We start from the raw sequence: 21,876 nt of genomic DNA, 5'->3' as shown, positions 1-21,876 counted from the left end.
TGCATTTATAATAGAATACAACCAATATAGTGGTGAATGAACAGTTTGCTGATAAAGTGATAAATGATCTATTTTAGGAGAATGTCAACAACAAACAGGGAATACCGTGTTCTGTATAACAAGCTATAAAGATTAATAGACAGTCTCCGTGTAAACTGGTTCGATTTATCTAATTAGAATACAATAGTGATAGATGAACCAGTAGTATACCTTGCTCTCTCGTCTATCGCTCACAATCAATAGCCAACTGTGATCTTTGTTAAATAATGTAGTTATTAAATAAGACATTATATAATTGAATAAGTCCCACTATAAATAGTGAAGTTTGCCAGTGTTTTATTTATTTAACTTTATTTATTTAAGGCACCTGTTGCTTTCTCAGTACACTAACGACACCAGACTGGACGTCTACATAATAGACGACTCTATAGATCATCGATGCTGTAGAGGCTTCTATTGTAGAAAGAGATAAAGTGAAATCTCTTGTATCTCGCCATTAACTCTTGAATAAAGAATACTTTTAGATTGGAATGAGTAGTTGAGGGGGACATAGTATGAAGCATAGGGATATTCAGCGTTGTACCTTGGAGTCGGTAGATGATAGAGTGCTTGGATGAACTCCACATTTTGATTTCGTAAATCACAGTGTTCAGTAGCGCGTTATTTGAGCCGTACACTGCTCGATTGTATACGATTAACTCCATAAAACCAAAAAATGGAGAAATGCGATGAAATAATTTACATTATTCCGTTTAAAATATAAATTCAAATAAATTTACCATTATCATTTAGCGGCTGCTGCTGAATTTAAGTTGAATTATTGCAACGATTTACATTAGGGCACAGAATTAATTCAAAATGGATTAAGTGAAATAAATTATTTATTATTCAGTAGCCAAAAAACTTTAGTGGTGGTAATTTTTTATTATTTGGGAAATTTATTATAAACATAAAAAGCTATGACTGAACCAAGTACTTTTACACTTAAATTTAAGATATTTCAAAAAGGGGAGTTAATCGATTGTCGTTCTAGGTGAATCAGTATACAGATTAGAACTTCCGCTTCTATTTTTCCTGTCTTAGCGAATAAAATTTATTTAATCAGTGAGATGAAGGAGAGAATCATTTGGTAAGAGAATTATTACAGTTTAGCTTGTTTGCAAGGCGTTGTATTATACTACCTACAATCTCAGTCGGTATTGAGGGTTTAGTATAATTCAAGGTTTATAAGTGGGTTGTTTATAATGAACGCTTGTCTTGTGAGTGAAGCCCAGCACATCGCTCCCTTATTACTGTTCTGTATTGCACATAGAGATGTACGTGAAGAGATTCACAAATTTCTGTTTGTCTGTGACCTAGTTATTAAATGGCTTGTTGATGTAAATTTGAAATATACAATACTTCATTGATAAGAACAGATATATTTAATTTTATTTATATTGTTTTAGTAAATAATATTATTTTTGATTAAACTAACTGTTGAGAATGAACGTACGAGATTTTTAGGAAACTGTTATCCGCTTTAGGTACAATAATCCTCTGCAGTGTTTAGCGTCATTGAAATATCTTAATAAATTACGTTCACACAAATATTAAGGTCTAAATCTAAATTTGAAATTAATGAATGTAAGTTATGTTATGTAAGTCGCGATATCAGATAGTTCTCACGTACTGTCGTTTGGTGTAAATTGGGCGAACTACAATAAAAAGTTGGGCGATTTTTAACGGAAGTTTTCTTACTGGTCTGGTCGTTACTTCGGGTCCAGCATGCATCTTTAAAAGTCCATCCTAAATAGTTGGTGTTGGTCATGGTAAATGTTTTCTTTCTGTAGGATCTTCCAAAGTGCCTATGTCAATAGGCATAGGAAAGAACTGTTAGGAAAAGCTTTGACCTTAAGTAAAAAGAAGACTTTCTTAAAGTCTTTCGAGGAGCCACTACACAATAAGTTTCTTTAGGTTGAGGAATCCATTTTGGTCTTAATCTAATGAAGCTTATATCAGACTTCTATTTTGAAGAGTTTGATTTACGAGGAGAATAGGGTGAGAATTTTGAAGTATGTATATCAAGAGGATCTTCTTTTTTTTTTCTGCTCTCAAGATTATTGTTCTACTTGATCAGATTTCTGATTTAAGAAAGTATTGTTAAATCTGATAAATAGCTCAATACCAAAACTTCCTTTTATACTTGACCAAACCAGATGTTTTTTTTTAAAAAAAAACGAATAACATATTTATGCTCTGGAGATGATTCCTACTGTTTGTTATTGTTTTATCATTATTATTGTAATGGTTTAGGAGAGAGATGTTGGTTGTAGATGTTGATTGATAAATAACACTTTTAGTATCGGTATAAGATATTATATTTGTATGTGACTGACTGCCAAGGACTGTATACTTTACACAAGAACCGAACAGACTGACTGACGTGGCTAAACGATGTGTACAACTGAAGTGTAAGACTTTGAGCAGAAACTTCGAACTGAATATGTAACGCAATATCAATATGATCTATCACTGAATTGAATCCCAGTTGAATCTCCTCTTTGAATTTCCTCTTGTTCTTATATATCTTCGTCGAGCCTCCCTTCTCTGTGTGCCCAGGGGGCTGAACCTCTCCCTCTGGCTAGAGTGGATGAGTGGTGGGGTTTCACTACCCCTACGCTAGAGTGGATGAGTTGTGGGGGGTTCACTACCCCTACATTATCTAAAATAAGCAACATTGCAAGCCAATAAATATACATTTAAACCAGACTCATCAGTTTAATAATTCTTACCAAACAATATAAGAATGCAATTGGAGCTGCTTCCAGGATTATCGAGAGATTTATTTCACCCAAACAATACTCGTGAAACTCACGAGAACAGCTGATGAATGATCCTCCAGTTTTTAAACGCAGGAAAACAAAATACAACAAACAAACTAAAAGCTACTTATTTTCAGACTAGTCATTCAAATATACCTGTAATTTACCTTTATTCATACCTATATATTTACCTAGATAAACTAAGATGTGAAAAGCAATATATTAAAAGAAAAGAGCAATAAATACATCAATTTAAACTTGTAATAAATCCTTGCTTTTTTTTATAATTCGTTCGTTGTGGTATTTTAAATAATGTAGAATACAAGGTTTACATTATTTTAAGTGCTAAGTTCAACATTTTATGCATATAGTACACATAAGAACGATTTAATTTTCGTCAACAGCGTTTTCGTTTAACGTCAACAGCATACGTTTCAATTAAATAAATAATTCAGGGCTGTTGCCGCACAATTAAACCTCAAGAAAATGTAAAATAACCAAGTATTACTCATTATCAGAACGGTGTCATACTTGATGCCTCTATCTACTAGTTTAAAATATTTTTTATAATAATATAAATATTATAAAGGATTTTTAGACAAGATAGAACATTCATAATTTATTGCATCTCCTGCACATTTTCATTAAATAGTGTTGTAATCGTATTTATTTTTTAAATATTTATCGCAATTTTTGATTAAAATTGGAAGTTTTTAAAGGACTTTTTTTTTGGTGAGGAAGGAAGTGGATAACATTAAGTGCTTTTTTTACGTGCATATATTGTTTATTATTTCCTTTTCCTATTGTTAATATTTTTAATTGGATTTTAATGGGAAAATACCGTATTTAGAACACTCTTAAATCTCACCCTTATTACTGCTAATGTATTGTTGGGAAAATGGATTAACCAGCTTTACGTATCCAATGGGCGCAAATTTTTATTTTTATGAATGTTATAAAATTTAGATTTTTTTGTTTTTGTTTACAAAAATTTAAGGGAAAATGCTTGAGCCATTTTTGAGTAAACTTTCTTTGAAAACAAAAAGAAACTTAAATTCCTCCATTGCCATCTTTGTCCAAATTTCGTGTCGTTGACAGGACGGAGGAACACTTTTTACTGCTAATGTTTATGTAACAAATAATAATTTACTAGAGAAAAGTCTAGCCAAGTGGTTAGTACTGTAGGCTTAAATGTTGAAATGTTAAAGCGTCAAATCTTATAAACAAGTAATCTCAAATAACTGAATGCCAGTCTCGTAATTGTGCTATATTCTGGTTGATTACTATCTTTGCCTAAAGGTCTTAAAGCCATTCGGCTAGCCAGGTGCTATCTCCCTGAACAGAAGCTGTTTATTTATAATAACCAATTGCATAAGACGTTTACGCGAATTTGGTTTGTTTCTTTTTATTTAAATGTTACTTAAGTCATTTCTGCGAATATATAAAAATTGTATGCTATATGAAGTGTTGTATTTTTTTGTAATACAATACTTATTGGCCTTGACAAGGCAACGTGTATCAATATTCCATTGATAATATTCAGTACACACACATTTACAGTAACTTGCGTAAAGAGTGCCTCTTTTATTTTGTATTTTTGTATCGCCTCCTCTGCTGCCCCCAGTACATGGAAAGGAGGTCCTGCCTTTCTAAATAAAATCTTCTATATACATAGTTCCCAAGAGGGCCGTGATCCCTGTGTGTAAATGTTTTAGAAGATTCCTACGGCTTTCTATTTTCCAGGGTACCTATCTATTCGTTCCTCCCTTCTAACTCCTTTTTACGTGATTTAATACTTTGCCCTGCTCTAAAAGAAGAAGAAGAAATCTCTCTTGATTCCTAGAAGAGACATGCTGATAAATATATTATTTTTGTGCCCTTCGTACTCTGCCATTCTTTTCCCACATGCACTTTCATTATTCTTGTTAAATAAGTAAAATATATTTTGTGTTCAGGCTTTTAAAATTTTACCGAAGAATTGAATTCACATTGTCTCGACTCTGATTGACAGGAAAATATTCATATTCATCTAACGGAAAAAAAAAATAAATAAAAGCAAGAAATTTATTATCTTATCAGCTTGAACTTGTGATTGCTATTCATAATGGCTAGCATTCACTGAAGGCAACTTCTCCCTTATTTTTGTCTTGCCAGTCACCCCAAGGCCAGCAATTTCTTTCTGGATTCCATCCTTGAAGCCTTTACTTCTTCCTGATGCCTCCTTGTTGAGTACTCTCCCATGACCGTACTAATGCAGCTTTTTTATTACCATCTGTGTAATATATATTTTTTTAAATTAACCATCACTTTCACTATCTTTGTATTTATCCATCTAATCAATGTTGTTCTTCCCTTCAACAGAAAGCTCATGCCCCTCTGTGTGTACAATAATTTCTTTAAAATTAAATAGAAAGTTCGTGCCGTAACCATTAAGTGTTGTAATACTTGGTTGAAGAAAGACTGTGTCAAGATCGATCTGCAGTATACTTTATGAAGAATGCGTTCTGCAATGACTCTAATCAACAACGGAAGTTGAGTGCAGTTACTCAATGTGAACAATTTAATTTAATATCCAGCAAATAGTCGCTGTTTTCCTTCAGCTTAAGAGGAATAGTATCAATATTTCATCCTAGAATGATGATTTTAGAGCGATCTACTGGGATACTCGAACTTGTGTAGTGCCCTCAACCATTTTGCTCGTTCATTGTGATGAAAGAACTTATATAACTGGGAAACCCGTTAATATTAAATAGATTTGCCACTTATTCTGGGATCTTCCTGCGGGAACTACAAGGCTCATCCTCCTAATATGTTTTACAATTTCTTTATGGGTCATTTGGGATAAGTAGTCTGGGTAACTGCGCAAAGATGAATAAATAATGTAATAAAAGTGAAGTAAAGTAGTAAAATAAAGGGCAATTAAACTTTGATGAAGTTCTAACTTTTAAGAAAATTGGTCAAGTAGTTTAAAGAGTCAAGAGTGAGAGATTCTATCGCTAGAATCTTTTTTAAAGGTATGAAATATGGATTTGCTTTACTTTACAAGTCCCTCGCGCACTTATTGTACTCATAAATAAGTTGACTGCAACACCAAATGCAGTAAATCACATAGTAAAAACAATTTAACACATTACCTTAAATTACTAATTGCTGCAAACTTACATTAAAGTACAAAAACAGTAATTCTTTTATTCTGTTTTGGCTGCCTTTCAAATCATAAAGCTCTTCAATCTAGAACAACTTTAATCTAAAATAGATTATGCAGTACAAGTTATTTTAGTTTTAATTGTGCTTCAAGTAATTAACTGTTGTATTGACAACAATTGCCAGTTTCCCTGCAACATAGCCTAGAAGAGACTAAGTATTTGCACAATCTACAATCTAAGTTAATAAATATTCTGGGTACATTATACATTTATGGATGCCCATGCCTTTAAAATGTTGTATCTGAGAACAACTCTGAAATAAAAAGTTTCAGAGCAATGGGGTTTGCACGAGCGACGCTATTGGCGGATGATTTATTATTTTAATAATATGCACATGTGATTATTACATTTCATGCTGACTATAAAATGTCCGTACATTGCCTTAAAAGAGAAAATAAATTATATTTTATGCAGAAATTCTCATCCCCTTTACAAGATAGTGGTCTTTATTACAATAGAACGTCAGCAAAACACTTTTTATTTATTTTTTATTTAATATATAGTAACAAATAAAACATAATTTATAAAATGAATATTTCTTCTTTTGGTGTTCCAGATTATCAGATCAATCCTAAACCCTGTTGGGTGAACGGCTTAGAAGGCAAGTGTATGTTCGTCTGGGAGTGTATAAATTCAAGTGGAACCCATGTAGGGATGTGCGTGGACGCATTCATGTTCGGCACTTGTTGTGCGCATAATCTCACTCAAGGTATATTCTGTATGTTATTATTCATTACTAAATAAATTAATCTGAAATAGTCTTTAGGTCTTTAATTGCTTTTTGTGGAATGTGTACTGTTAAGTTGTATTTTAGCTCCTAGAAGGAAGTACATTCCGTTCTACGTTGATAGGGAATTCTTCCTTGAAATAAATTAAAATTTATTCACTGTTCCTTTGGAGCAATTGGTTGGTACATTGTTGTACAAGTGTGAAAATAATGAAGTATCATTCTCCAAACTTAAAAACGAGACAGTGATTGTTTGTTGCATTAGAAACTAGAGAAATGGAGTAATATAACGGCTCTACTTCGATTTCTCAATGCTTTATTGATCAAAAACTTCAAAAAGAGTATACATTATCTTGCGCACACCTATTTTGAATTTCAAACATTACATTTATTATTCTGATTACTAGAGGTACTGTTGAATACTTGAAATTCAACTTCTATTTGTATATTTCAGCAGTTGGAGGGTTTCTTTTTTTCCTGCATAGTTATTCGAAAATTCTATCATTTATTTATTCATTCTGTTTTTCTTTTTCTTTTTTAGTAGCTTTAAAAATGCATGTTTAAAACTACATTTTAAAATGTTTCTTTCAATTACTTATTTATTGCTTATAAAATTAGACTTAACAGATTTTAAACCTTATTTATTTAATGATTTATTTTGCATTCTAAATTAAATTTAGAAATTATTTTCCACATTTAAATTGATGAATTAAGTATAATGGGAGAAATCAGTCTGCGGTATGATTGATTTACTTTGAACTTAAGTGGATTGTAACTATACGAATTAATAATTTAAATTTATGTTTGCATTTTTTAAAAGACCGCTGAAAATGTTGGTCACTCAGAAGTGTAGCTTTCGATTTGGGTCCTTCGGCGTTGAGAGTTTGTAATTGTGGTAGGTAAATCGAACAAATTAAATTAACTGGCCAGTTAAAATAACTTACTGTTAAACTCGATGTACGACGTAACCGGGATAAGTCTACTCTATCTGGAGGAGGTTTCCAGCCTTGAGAACTTGTGCTGGGCTCAACTTATGTGGATTTAGGGACTACTAAGTTGAGAAAAAAGGCTGTCAGCAGAGATGCAACAGGCAGGAGAGAGAGTAAGAGGTCTCCCTTTGCCTATCGTATTCGAAAATAATAATAATTTAATACATGAATATATTTTGGCCCCGAGATATTTAATAGAGTGACAGGAGTCTGTGAGATAATTGTGTATCTGTTTTAGAGGAGGTGGGTCGAGTTCCAGCCGCCGTGCCCAATGAGCCTGCCGTGCTATATTCACCGCCAAGACGGCCCAAACCACCATCTCTGTCCAGACCCAGTGACAATCCTACGACAAGACCTCCGTTCATCACTAGACCAAATAATCTCAATAATAGTAGTAGTAATAATATAGATATTAATAATAATAATAGCAATAAACCTTCTAGTCAACATTATGATAAGTAAGTATAAGTTTTTAAATATGTATTTAATTCTATTTTATTGAAAATTATGTAATTATTTATCTATTCAAATAATTTAATGTTCATGTTCCCCGGATTTCTTTTTTTTTCCTTCAGTCATTGTTAGTTTGACGTTATAACTTCAGTAGCGTTTTAATACTACACACAGCCACTTGGTAAACAAGAGAATACTAGGGAATTACCCTTAATTATTATAATTCAGGTGTACAGAATGAATAATTTCTGTCTATAAACATTAAGAATTATTTCCATTACGGTATGGTAAAATTTCGTACATTTTTTTATTCACAATTCATAAATTGTTTACTCACTTAATGAGATCGAAATTCATCAATAATCAACATTTTCTGGGTCATTTATTGGGCTATTATGAATCTATATGTTAGATGTACGAGATAAACAATTCAATTCCCTTCCGAGATGCTATCTTTAAAGACAACACTTCACTACTTCATAGTTATATAATAAAACATGATGGCACATGGGTGTTGTTCATCAACTCACAATGTTGTTCGTAAACCTCCACATAAATTTCTGGCTGTAATTATTTACAGTACCTTTAACTACATAAATTTGTTGGGTACACTCATACGGGCCACGAATAAGGCATTTTGAATTGACAGAAGTGTAAAAAAAAAATCATACTTTGTGATTTTTATGCTGTGAGTGACTAGGTACCCAACTTGGAAAAGAAATCTACAATCTATAATTAAATTTAGGCAATAATTTTTAGAAAACACAATTTAAAAATTTTAATTCAATTTGAAAGTTGAATTTGACAATTTAATTAAATAAAATTTCAGTAAAAATTATTGAAATTAAAACATTTAAAAGAAATTATATTGATTATTTATTTAAATGTTAGATTGGTAAAGTAATATTTAATTAATGAAGGAGCATAAAAATATTTGACTTTTATAATTTTTCAACAAGTGGGGCAGTAAATAGCTCTCCCAACCAGCAGTAAGATCCTTTTATTGATACTGTTTCCTGGCTTTGAAATGAAAACCCTGCTGTATCATCTTCAGAAGTCATTAAGATTACAAAGAAATTGTTCCATGGACTGAAAGAAAATTGCAGTTGGATGAAGTTGAGTTTTGCCGGTTAGGAGGGGGTAAAGCAAGCTCAATACCATCAAGAATTTCAACATTCTTTAGTCTAATATGTGTGGCCGAATATTTTTCTCCTTGAACATAAACTTGTTGCCGATTGTCACATCTTGATAATGCCGACTCAGTAAATCCATTCTATTTCTGTCTTCATTTGTCTTTCGTTCAAGCCATGTCATATGGATTTTAGCCGGTCTCCTTTTACCTTTTTCGTTTTATGGCCTAATGGTTGATGGCAGCTATCGACACGGAAGTATTGGTACAGTAACCTACGCTCTGCTGCAAGTACACTGCTTGTTGGATTTTACTCGATCGATAGCTCCAAGTAAGTCATAAGGTTTTTGAAACCATGCCCGTCAATACCCTAATCCTCCTTTTCATGTGTTGCAGCGAACTGCTAAAGCATTCCTCCATCTAATCATCGTTTTTTTGTTTATTCATGATTTTCTATATACACTCATGATTACTACTGTTTTAGGGCTCATTGTGTACAAAACCACTCTTTAATGTGGAGAATTTAATGTGTATTCTTGCTTTTATACGTTAGGCTATTTTGGATAGGTTTTTTTTCTGCACTTCATTAATGAAATTAAAATAAAAACAATTTAAATTTTAAAATAAAAAAGCACTGTTATTGTTTTCAACTCATTTTGGGGATTGGAATAAGTCAGATAAAGTTTTATTTTTTCTAATAACTATTTGTCATGCAGGTGGACCAAACCTCCTTCGACGACTTCGGATGGTGTCAGCGAAGTGGAAGGTAACCAAATAGATGTAACATGGTCACCGCAGTCGGCTAGTTGGCAGGTGGGAAGTGGCTCGGGTGCGATTACCTTTGTGACCAGGCCTAGGCCTCCAGGTAGGCCGACCAAATTACGACCAGCACCACATCTGCAAACAAGTACGGCCAGCAGTAGTACTGGCACGGCTACAACCACTAGTGTAGCCATCAGTACCACACTGAGTACCACTACAATGTCAAGTAGCAGTACTACAAGTGTACCGAGCACCACAACAACGACACAGAGACCGGTACCGCAGCACCATCACCATGTCTACCATCATCCCCATCACCACCACCATCATCATCATCATAATAATAATAATCACCATCATCAGAATCATCACCATCAGCTTCTAGTGAACGGGGATGCTTCTTCAGCAGGTTAGTTAAACTTGTTAATAATTTATATGGGGGGGATATATGTAGATTAGCCACTTGTATCCCATTCTAACATTTATTAGACACAATACTGGTCCTCCAAACACATTCATTAAAGGCAGAAATAATGTGGGCAACTGTTTGGGATTAGTAAAATTATAGGCCAACTAATAACTCTTATTATACTTATATGACTGACTTTAGGAATACTTAGGTTCATTCATTATTTGTCCATAAAGGAGATTTTTTTTTTTTTTTTGTTACTTCTGATTGAGATATTAGTAACAAATTATGGATCTAGAAATCTTGTTTAATTTTGGCCACATTTCTTCAAAGAATTCTTTGATTTATTTAATGAAGTAGAACGAAAGGATCTTTGCTGTGCTTCCCCTATAAATTTCAGTTATTGATAGAAAAGGGAAGAAAAAAGAAAACACAATATGTAGGTAAGTGGATTTCCAATATAATCCTCTTTCTTCGAGTAGTAAGAATTCTACAGTGTTCTGTGAAACTCTTTTTTCCATTACCATTTTTCTCTAAATATAACGTACCTTGCTCATTCCATGAAAGCAAGTTTTCATTCTTCGAAAAACCTTTCCTATCCAGCAGTACCCTTCTTCTTAAAATCCATTTAATATCATGAAGATAGACAGAATAAATTGAAGAATATTACCACTTAAGAATTGTTCACTGCAAGAATATTACATTTTCTTTTTTTCTTTATTTTTGGAATGAGTTGATTCAATTTTTCCAAGCTGTGTACACATTCTGTGAACTTTGTTTGTGTTTGTTACACTTTTAATGAAATGAAAACAAAAAGTAAGAACATGTTTTTTGTGATCAAAAAGGTAATATTATTTCTCGTTTACTAAAGGTAAATATTTTAGGAGGAACTGTTTTTTCTTTACAAATGAACTTAAAATGAAGACTAAAAGAGAGAGAAAGTTATACTAAAAATGAAGAAAAGCCTTTACGATTTTTTTTAATGTCTTAGTAATTCCTTTGCGATTTAAATTGGTGAATTTTCCATCCAGCATTCAAAAGAGTTCATTGACTTTTTGGCCCAATATAGACTTTTATAAAATTTATTTAACGAACTCCACATGACAGAGAGGCCTTTGAATATTTTTGAATCAGAAGTGATTCGACACTTGTTAGCAATTTTTAAACAGTTTCATTAAAAATCTAAATGATCTATTTACATAAATGTTGAGAAGATCCAGAATCAAGATAATGAGAAAGTTCTAATTGGTTTTTAAATAAAATTGCTTTTGTCTAATAATAAATGATCAATTAGGAGCACAATCAAAGCATAAAATAATCAATAAATAGATGACTATGGGTTTTTTTCACTTTCAGTATTGACAGGCAAATAGTGAATTTGAGCCTACTTGAATTCCATTTCCTCATTATTATTTCCACATTTTCCAAAATTTTAGTACGTTTCGGAATCATTTGAACCACCCTCAATTCTTTTTTTTTTTTTACAGGACTCGTTTACATCATTTAAAAGAAAATAATTGCCTATTTTTAAGGCGATATTTTAAATATTTTTTCGTGGAAAATGTACAAAATCATTGTTTTTTAGTTAACTGAAAACATTGCGGTTCTATCTCTAGAGCAGTGGTTCTTAACCATTTCATAGACGCGGAACACAATTATATGTATATATTTTTTCGCGGAACACTAACATTAAATAATTTGAAATTCGGTATTTAGCAAGAACTTAAAATTAAATTAAAATTAAAAAAAAGGTACAATTTTTTGTTTTCGTATCTTTCCTAAGTTTCTAAATTTCAATACATTTATAATTGAAATTTCGCGGAACACTTGGACAATATTCGCGGAACACCGGTTAAGAACCACAGCTTTATATCTTCTAAAATTATAGATCTGTGCAAAAAATAACTATAGTTTATAATTGAGAAAAACAAAGTGTATAAGAGAACAAAATTCCATACCAATACGTAGTTCACAGTGGGAGATATAGAACGGCCATAATTTTACAGAATTTCATGATCCAAAAAATTTTCAACCCTTTATATCTTCTACATTTATAGATCTGAGCACAAAATAACTATAGTTTATAATTGAGAAAAACAAAGTGTACAAGAGAACAAAATTCCATATCAATACGTGGTTCACAGTGGGAGATATAGAACGCCCATAATTTTACAGAATTTCATGACCCAACAAATTTGCTACCCTTTATATCTTCTACATTTATAGATCTGTGCACAAAATAACTATAGTTTATAATTGAGAAAAACAAAGTGTATATGAGATCAAAATTCCATATCAATACGTGGTTCACAGTGGTAGATATAGAACGGCCACAATTTTACAGAATTCCATGACCCAAAAAATTTTCAACCCTTTATATCTTCTACCTTTTTAGATCTGTGCACAAAATAACTATAGTTTATAATTGAGAAAAACAAAGTGTACAAGAGAACAAAATTCCATATCAATACGTGGTTCACAGTGGGAGATATAGAACGGCCATAATTTTACAGAATTTCATGACCCATAAAATTTTCAACCCTTTATATCTTCTACATTTATAGATCTATGCACAAAATAACTACAGTTTATAATTGAGAAAAACAAAGTGTATCAGAGGACAAAATTCCATATCAATACGTGGTTCACAGTGGTAGATATAGAACAGCCACAATTTTACAGAATTTCATGACCCATAAAATTTTCAACCCTTTATATCTACTACATTTATAGATCTGTGCACAAAATAACTACAGTTTATAATTGAGAAAAACAAAGTGTATCAGAGGACAAAATTCCATATCAATACGTGGTTCACAGTGGTAGATATAGAACAGCCTCAATTTTGCAGAATTTCATGACCCAAAAAATTTTCAACCCTTTATATCTTCTACATTTATAGATCTGTGCACAAAATAACTATAGTTTATAATTGAGAAAAACAAAGTGTATAAGAGAACAAAATTCCATATCAATACGTGGTTCACAGTGGGAGATATAGAACGGCCATAATTTTACAGAATTTCATGACCCAAAAAATTTTCAACCCTTTATATCTTCTACATTTATAGATCTGTGCACAAAATAACTATAGTTTATAATTGAGAAAAACAAAGTGTATAAGAGAACAAAATTCCATATCAATACGTGGTTCACAGTGGGAGATATAGAACGGCCACAATTTTACAGAATTCCATGACCCAAAAAATTTTCAACCCTTTATATCTTCTACCTTTTTAGATCTGTGCACAAAATAACTATAGTTTATAATTGAGAAAAACAAAGTGTACAAGAGAACAAAATTCCATATCAATACGTGGTTCACAGTGGGAGATATAGAACGGCCATAATTTTACAGAATTTCATGACCCATAAAATTTTTAACCCTTTATATCTTCTACATTTATAGATCTGTGCACAAAATAACTATAGTTTATAATTGAGAAAAACAAAGTGTATCAGAGGACAAAATTCCATATCAATACGTGGTTCACAGTGGTAGATATAGAACAGCCACAATTTTGCAGAATTTCATGACCCAAAAAATTTTCAACCCTTCATATCTTCTATATTTATAGATCTGTGCACAAAATAACTATAGTTTATAATTGAGAAAAACAAAGTGTATAAGAGAACAAAATTCCTTATCAATCCGTGGTTCACAGTGGGAGATATAGAACGGCCATAATTTTACAGAATTTCATGACCCATAAATTTTCAACCATTTATATCTTCTACATTTATAGATCTGTGCACAAAATAACTATAGTTTATAATTGAGAAAAACAAAGTGTACAAGAGAACAAAATTCCATATCAATACGTGGTTCACAGTGGGAGATATAGAACGGCCATAATTTTACAGAATTTCATGACCCATAAAATTTTCAACCCTTTATATCTTCTACATTTATAGATCTATGCACAAAATAACTACAGTTTATAATTGAGAAAAACAAAGTGTATCAGAGGACAAAATTCCATATCAATACGTGGTTCACAGTGGTAGATATAGAACAGCCACAATTTTGCAGAATTTCATGACCCAAAAAATTTTCAACCCTTTATATCTTCTACATTTATAGATCTGTGCACAAAATAACTATAGTTTATAATTGAGAAAAACAAAGTGTATAAGAGAACAAAATTCCATATCAATACGTGGTTCACAGTGGGAGATATAGAACGGCCATAATTTTACAGAATTTCATGACCCAAAAAATTTTCAACCCTTTATATCTTCTACATTTATAGATCTGTGCACAAAATAACTATAGTTTATAATTGAGAAAAACAAAGTGTATAAGAGAACAAAATTCCATATCAATACGTGGTTCACAGTGGGAGATATAGAACGGCCACAATTTTACAGAATTCCATGACCCAAAAAATTTTCAACCCTTTATATCTTCTACCTTTTTAGATCTGTGCACAAAATAACTATAGTTTATAATTGGGAAAAACAAAGTGTACAAGAGAACAAAATTCCATATCAATACGTGGTTCACAGTGGGAAATATAGAACGGCCATAATTTTACAGAATTTCATGACCCATAAAATTTTTAACCCTTTATATCTTCTACATTTATTGATCTGTGCACAAAATAACTATAGTTTATAATTGAGAAAAACAAAGTGTATCAGAGGACAAAATTCCATATCAATACGTGGTTCACAGTGGGAGATATAGAACAGCCACAATTTTGCAGAATTTCATGACCCAAAAAATTTTCAACCCTTCATATCTTCTACATTTATAGATCTGTGCACAAAATAACTATAGTTTATAATTGAGAAAAACAAAGTGTATAAGAGAACAAAATTCTTTATCAATCCGTGGTTCACAGTGGGAGATATAGAACGGCCATAATTTTACAGAATTTCATGACCCATAAATTTTCAACCCTTTATATCTTCTACATTTATAGATCTGTGCACAAAATAACTACAGTTTATAATTGAGAAAAACAAAGTGTATCAGAGGACAAAATTCCATATCAATACGTGGTTCACAGTGGGAGATATAGAACGGCCACAATTTTGCAGAATTTCATGACCCAAAAAATTTTCAAACCTTTATATCTTCTACCTTTTTAGATCTGTGCACAAAATAACTATGGTTTATAATAGAGAAAAAGAAAGTGTATAAGAGAAGAAAATTCCATATCAATACGTGGTTCACAGTGGTAGATATAGAACGGCCTCAATTTTACAGAATTTCATGACCCAAAAAATTTTCAATCCTTTATATCTTCTACATCTATAGATCTGCGCACAAAATAACTATACTTTATAATTGAGAAAAACAAAGTGTATAAGAGAACAAAATTCCATATGAATAAGTGGTTCACATTGGGAGATATAGCACGGCCACAATTTTACAGAATTTCATGACCCAAAAGATTTTCAACCCTTTATATCTTCTACATTTATAGATCTGAGCACAAAATAACTATAGTTTATAATTGAGAAAAACGAAGTGTATAAGAGAACAAAATTCCATATCAATACGTGGTTCACAGTGGGAGATATAGAACGGCCATAATTTTACAAAATTTCATGACCCATAAAATTTTCAACCCTTTATATCTTCTACATTTATAGATCTGTGCACAAAATAACTACAGTTTATAATTGAGAAAAACAAATTGTATCAGAGGACAAAATTCCATATCAATACGTGGTTCACAGTGGGAGATATAGAACAGCCACAATTTTGCAGAATTTCATGACCCAAAAAATTTTCAACCCTTTATATCTTCTACATTTATAGATCTGAGCACAAAATAACTATAGTTTATAATTGAGAAAAACAAAGTGTATAAGAGAACAAAATTCCATATCAATACGTGGTTCACAGTGGGAGATATAGAACGGCCATAATTTTACAGAATTTCATGACCCAAAAACTTTTCAACCCTTTATATCTTCTACATTTATTGATCTGTGCACAAAATAACTATAGTTTATAATTGAAAAAACAAAGTGTATAAGAGAAAAAAATTCCATATGAATACGTGGTTCACAGTGGTAGATATAGAACGGCCACAATTTTACAGAATTTCATGACCCAAAAAATTTTCAACCCTTTATATCTTCTACCTTTTTAGATCTGTGCACAAAATAACTATAGTTTATAATTGAGAAAAACAAAGTGTACAAGAGAACAAAATTCCATATCAATACGTGGTTCACAGTGGGAGATATAGAACGGCCATAATTTTACAGAATTTCATGACCCATAAAATTTTCAACCCTTTATATCTTCTACATTTATAGATCTATGCACAAAATAACTACAGTTTATAATTGAGAAAAACAAAGTGTATCAGAGGACAAAATTCCATATCAATACGTGGTTCACAGTGGTAGATATAGAACAGCCACAATTTTACAGAATTTCATGACCCATAAAATTTTCAACCCTTTATATCTACTACATTTATAGATCTGTGCACAAAATAACTACAGTTTATAATTGAGAAAAACAAAGTGTATCAGAGGACAAAATTCCATATCAATACGTGGTTCACAGTGGTAGATATAGAACAGCCTCAATTTTGCAGAATTTCATGACCCAAAAAATTTTCAACCCTTTATATCTTCTACATTTATAGATCTGTGCACAAAATAACTATAGTTTATAATTGAGAAAAACAAAGTGTATAAGAGAACAAAATTCCATATCAATACGTGGTTCACAGTGGGAGATATAGAACGGCCATAATTTTACAGAATTTCATGACCCAAAAAATTTTCAACCCTTTATATCTTCTACATTTATAGATCTGTGCACAAAATAACTATAGTTTATAATTGAGAAAAACAAAGTGTACAAGAGAACAAAATTCCATATCAATACGTGGTTCACAGTGGGAGATATAGAACGGCCATAATTTTACAGAATTTCATGACCCATAAAATTTTCAACCCTTTATATCTTCTACATTTATAGATCTATGCACAAAATAACTACAGTTTATAATTGAGAAAAACAAAGTGTATCAGAGGACAAAATTCCATATCAATACGTGGTTCACAGTGGTAGATATAGAACAGCCACAATTTTGCAGAATTTCATGACCCAAAAAATTTTCAACCCTTTATATCTTCTACATTTATAGATCTGTGCACAAAATAACTATAGTTTATAATTGAGAAAAACAAAGTGTATAAGAGAACAAAATTCCATATCAATACGTGGTTCACAGTGGGAGATATAGAACGGCCATAATTTTACAGAATTTCATGACCCAAAAAATTTTCAACCCTTTATATCTTCTACATTTATAGATCTGTGCACAAAATAACTATAGTTTATAATTGAGAAAAACAAAGTGTATAAGAGAACAAAATTCCATATCAATACGTGGTTCACAGTGGGAGATATAGAACGGCCACAATTTTACAGAATTCCATGACCCAAAAAATTTTCAACCCTTTATATCTTCTACCTTTTTAGATCTGTGCACAAAATAACTATAGTTTATAATTGGGAAAAACAAATTGTACAAGAGAACAAAATTCCATATCAATACGTGGTTCACAGTGGGAGATATAGAACGGCCATAATTTTACAGAATTTCATGACCCATAAAATTTTTAACCCTTTATATCTTCTACATTTATTGATCTGTGCACAAAATAACTATAGTTTATAATTGAGAAAAACAAAGTGTATCAGAGGACAAAATTCCATATCAATACGTGGTTCACAGTGGGAGATATAGAACAGCCACAATTTTGCAGAATTTCATGACCCAAAAAATTTTCAACCCTTCATATCTTCTACATTTATAGATCTGTGCACAAAATAACTATAGTTTATAATTGAGAAAAACAAAGTGTATAAGAGAACAAAATTCCTTATCAATCCGTGGTTCACAGTGGGAGATATAGAACGGCCATAATTTTACAGAATTTCATGACCCATAAATTTTCAACCCTTTATATCTTCTACATTTATAGATCTGTGCACAAAATAACTACAGTTTATAATTGAGAAAAACAAAGTGTATCAGAGGACAAAATTCCATATCAATACGTGGTTCACAGTGGGAGATATAGAACGGCCACAATTTTGCAGAATTTCATGACCCAAAAAATTTTCAAACCTTTATATCTTCTACCTTTTTAGATCTGTGCACAAAATAACTATGGTTTATAATAGAGAAAAAGAAAGTGTATAAGAGAAGAAAATTCCATATCAATACGTGGTTCACAGTGGTAGATATAGAACGGCCTCAATTTTACAGAATTTCATGACCCAAAAAATTTTCAACCCTTTATATCTTCTACATCTATAGATCTGCGCACAAAATAACTATACTTTATAATTGAGAAAAACAAAGTGTATAAGAGAACAAAATTCCATATGAATAAGTGGTTCACATTGGGAGATATAGCACGGCCACAATTTTACAGAATTTCATGACCCAAAAGATTTTCAACCCTTTATATCTTCTACATTTATAGATCTGAGCACAAAATAACTATAGTTTATAATTGAGAAAAACGAAGTGTATAAGAGAACAAAATTCCATATCAATACGTGGTTCACAGTGGGAGATATAGAACGGCCATAATTTTACAAAATTTCATGACCCATAAAATTTTCAACCCTTTATATCTTCTACATTTATAGATCTGTGCACAAAATAACTACAGTTTATAATTGAGAAAAACAAATTGTATCAGAGGACAAAATTCCATATCAATACGTGGTTCACAGTGGGAGATATAGAACAGCCACAATTTTGCAGAATTTCATGACCCAAAAAATTTTCAACCCTTTATATCTTCTACATTTATAGATCTGAGCACAAAATAACTATAGTTTATAATTGAGAAAAACAAAGTGTATAAGAGAACAAAATTCCATATCAATACGTGGTTCACAGTGGGAGATATAGAACGGCCATAATTTTACAGAATTTCATGACCCAAAAACTTTTCAACCCTTTATATCTTCTACATTTATTGATCTGTGCACAAAATAACTATAGTTTATAATTGAAAAAACAAAGTGTATAAGAGAAGAAAATTCCATATGAATACGTGGTTCACAGTGGTAGATATAGAACGGCCACAATTTTACAGAATTTCATGACCCAAAAAATTTTCAACCCTTTATATTTTCTACATCTATAGATCTGCGCACAAAATAACTATACTTCATAATTGAGAAAAACAAAGTGTATAAGAGAACAAAATTCCATATCAATACGTGGTTCACAGTGGGAGATATAGAACGGCCATAATTTTACAGAATTTCATGACCCAAAAAATTTTCAACCCTTTATATCTTCTACATTTAAAGATCTGTGCACGAAATAACTACAGTTTATAATTGAGAAAAACAAAGTGTATAAGAGAACAAAATTCCATATCAATACGTGGTTCACAGTGGGAGATATAGAACGGCCATAATTTTACAGAATTTCATGACCCATAAAATTTTCAACCCTTTATATCTTCTACATTTATAGATCTGTGCACAAAATAACTATAGTTTATAATTGAGAAAAACAAAGTGTATCAGAGGACAAAATTCCATATCAATACGTGGTTCACAGTGGTAGATATAGAACAGCCACAATTTTGCAGAATTTCATGACCCAAAAAATTTTCAACCCTTCATATCTTCTACATTTATAGATCTGTGCACAAAATAACTATAGTTTATAATTGAGAAGAACAAAGTGTATAAGAGAACAAAATTCCATATCAATACGTGGTTCACAGTGGGAGATATAGAACGGCCATAATTTTACAGAATTTCATGACCCATAAAATTTTCAACCCTTTATATCTTCTACAATTATAGATCAGTGCACAAAATAACTACAGTTTATAATTGAGAAAAACAAAGTGTATCAGAGGACAAAATTCCATATCAATACGTGGTTCACAGTGGGAGATATAGAACAGCCACAATTTTGCAGAATTTCATGACCCAAAAGATTTTCAACCCTTTATATCTTCTACATTTATAGATCTGAGCACAAAATAACTATAGTTTATAATTGAGAAAAACGAAGTGTATAAGAGAACAAAATTCCATATCAATACGTGGTTCACAGTGGGAGATATAGAACGGCCATAATTTTACAAAATTTCATGACCCATAAAATTTTCAACCCTTTATATCTTCTACATTTATAGATCTGTGCACAAAATAACTACAGTTTATAATTGAGAAAAACAAAGTGTATCAGAGGACAAAATTCCATATCAATACGTGGTTCACAGTGGGAGATATAGAACAGCCACAATTTTGCAGAATTTCATGACCCAAAAAATTTTCAACCCTTTATATCTTCTACATTTATAGATCTGAGCACAAAATAACTATACTTCATAATTGAGAAAAACAAAGTGTATATGAGATCAAAATTCCATATCAATACGTGGTTCACAGTGGGCGATATAGAACGACCATTATTTTACAGAATTTCATGACCCATAAAATTTTCAACCCTTTATATCTTCTACATTTAAAGATCTGTGCACGAAATAACTACAGTTTATAATTGAGAAAAACAAAGTGTATAAGAGGACAAAATTCCATATCAATACGTGGTTCACAGTGGTGGATATAGAACGGCCACAATTTTACAGAATTTCATGACCCAAAAAATTTTCAACCCTTTATATCTTCTACATCTATAGATCTGCGCACAAAATAACTATACTTTATAATTGAGAAAAACAAAGTGTATAAGAGAACAAAATTCCATATGAATAAGTGGTTCACAGTGGGAGATATAGCACGGCCACAATTTTACAGATTTTCATGACCCAAAGAATTTTCAACCCTTTTTATCTTCTACATTTATAGATCTGTGCACAAAATAACTATACTTTATAATTGAGAAAATCGCAGAGTACAAGAGAACAAAATTCCATATCAATACGTGGTTCACAGTGGTAGATATAGAACGGCCACAATTTTACAGAATTCCATGACCCAAAAAATTTTCAACCCTTTATATCTTCTACATCTATAGATCTGCGCACAAAATAACTATACTTTATAATTGAGAAAAACAAAGTGTATAAGAGAACAAAATTCCATATGAATAAGTGGTTCACAGTGGGAGATATAGCACGGCCACAATTTTACAGATTTTCATGACCCAATGAATTTTCAACCCTTTTTATCTTCTACATTTATAGATCCGTGCACAATATAACTATACTTTATAATTGAGAAAATCGCAGAGTACAAGAGAACAAAATTCCATATCAATACGTGGTTCACAGTGGTAGATATAGAACGGCCACAATTTTACAGAATTCCATGACCCAAAAAATTTTTAACCCTTTATATCTTCTAACTTTTTTGATCTGTGCACAAAATAACTATAGTTTATAATTGAGAAAAACAAATTGTAC

At 31.6% G+C, this 21,876-nt stretch overlaps 1 protein-coding gene across 25 annotated transcripts in view; it reads left to right on the top strand.

The window, feature by feature from the left end:
- Nucleotides 1–21,876, top strand: part of Sb (serine proteinase stubble) — a 136,259-nt gene that overhangs the window by 89,762 nt on the left and 24,621 nt on the right. For 15 of the 25 annotated variants that reach the window (XM_074142214.1, XM_074142213.1, XM_074142212.1 and 12 more), the window contains 3 exons: nucleotides 6,560–6,719; nucleotides 7,965–8,184; nucleotides 10,025–10,479. In XM_074142214.1, the coding sequence (XP_073998315.1) occupies nucleotides 6,560–6,719; nucleotides 7,965–8,184; nucleotides 10,025–10,479 (835 nt within the window). The remainder of the gene's footprint in view (nucleotides 1–6,559; nucleotides 6,720–7,964; nucleotides 8,185–10,024; nucleotides 10,480–21,876) is intronic. The other 10 variants (XM_074142223.1, XM_074142222.1, XM_074142221.1 and 7 more) reach the window with 1 other exon arrangement.

Source organism: Rhodnius prolixus, unplaced genomic scaffold (genome assembly GCF_049639745.1).
Source record: "Rhodnius prolixus isolate KJV_2025 unplaced genomic scaffold, Rpr scaffold_6, whole genome shotgun sequence".
In the NCBI taxonomy this organism is placed as follows: Eukaryota; Metazoa; Arthropoda; class Insecta; order Hemiptera; family Reduviidae; genus Rhodnius; species Rhodnius prolixus.
This window is presented reverse-complemented; position numbering and strand designations above follow the sequence as displayed.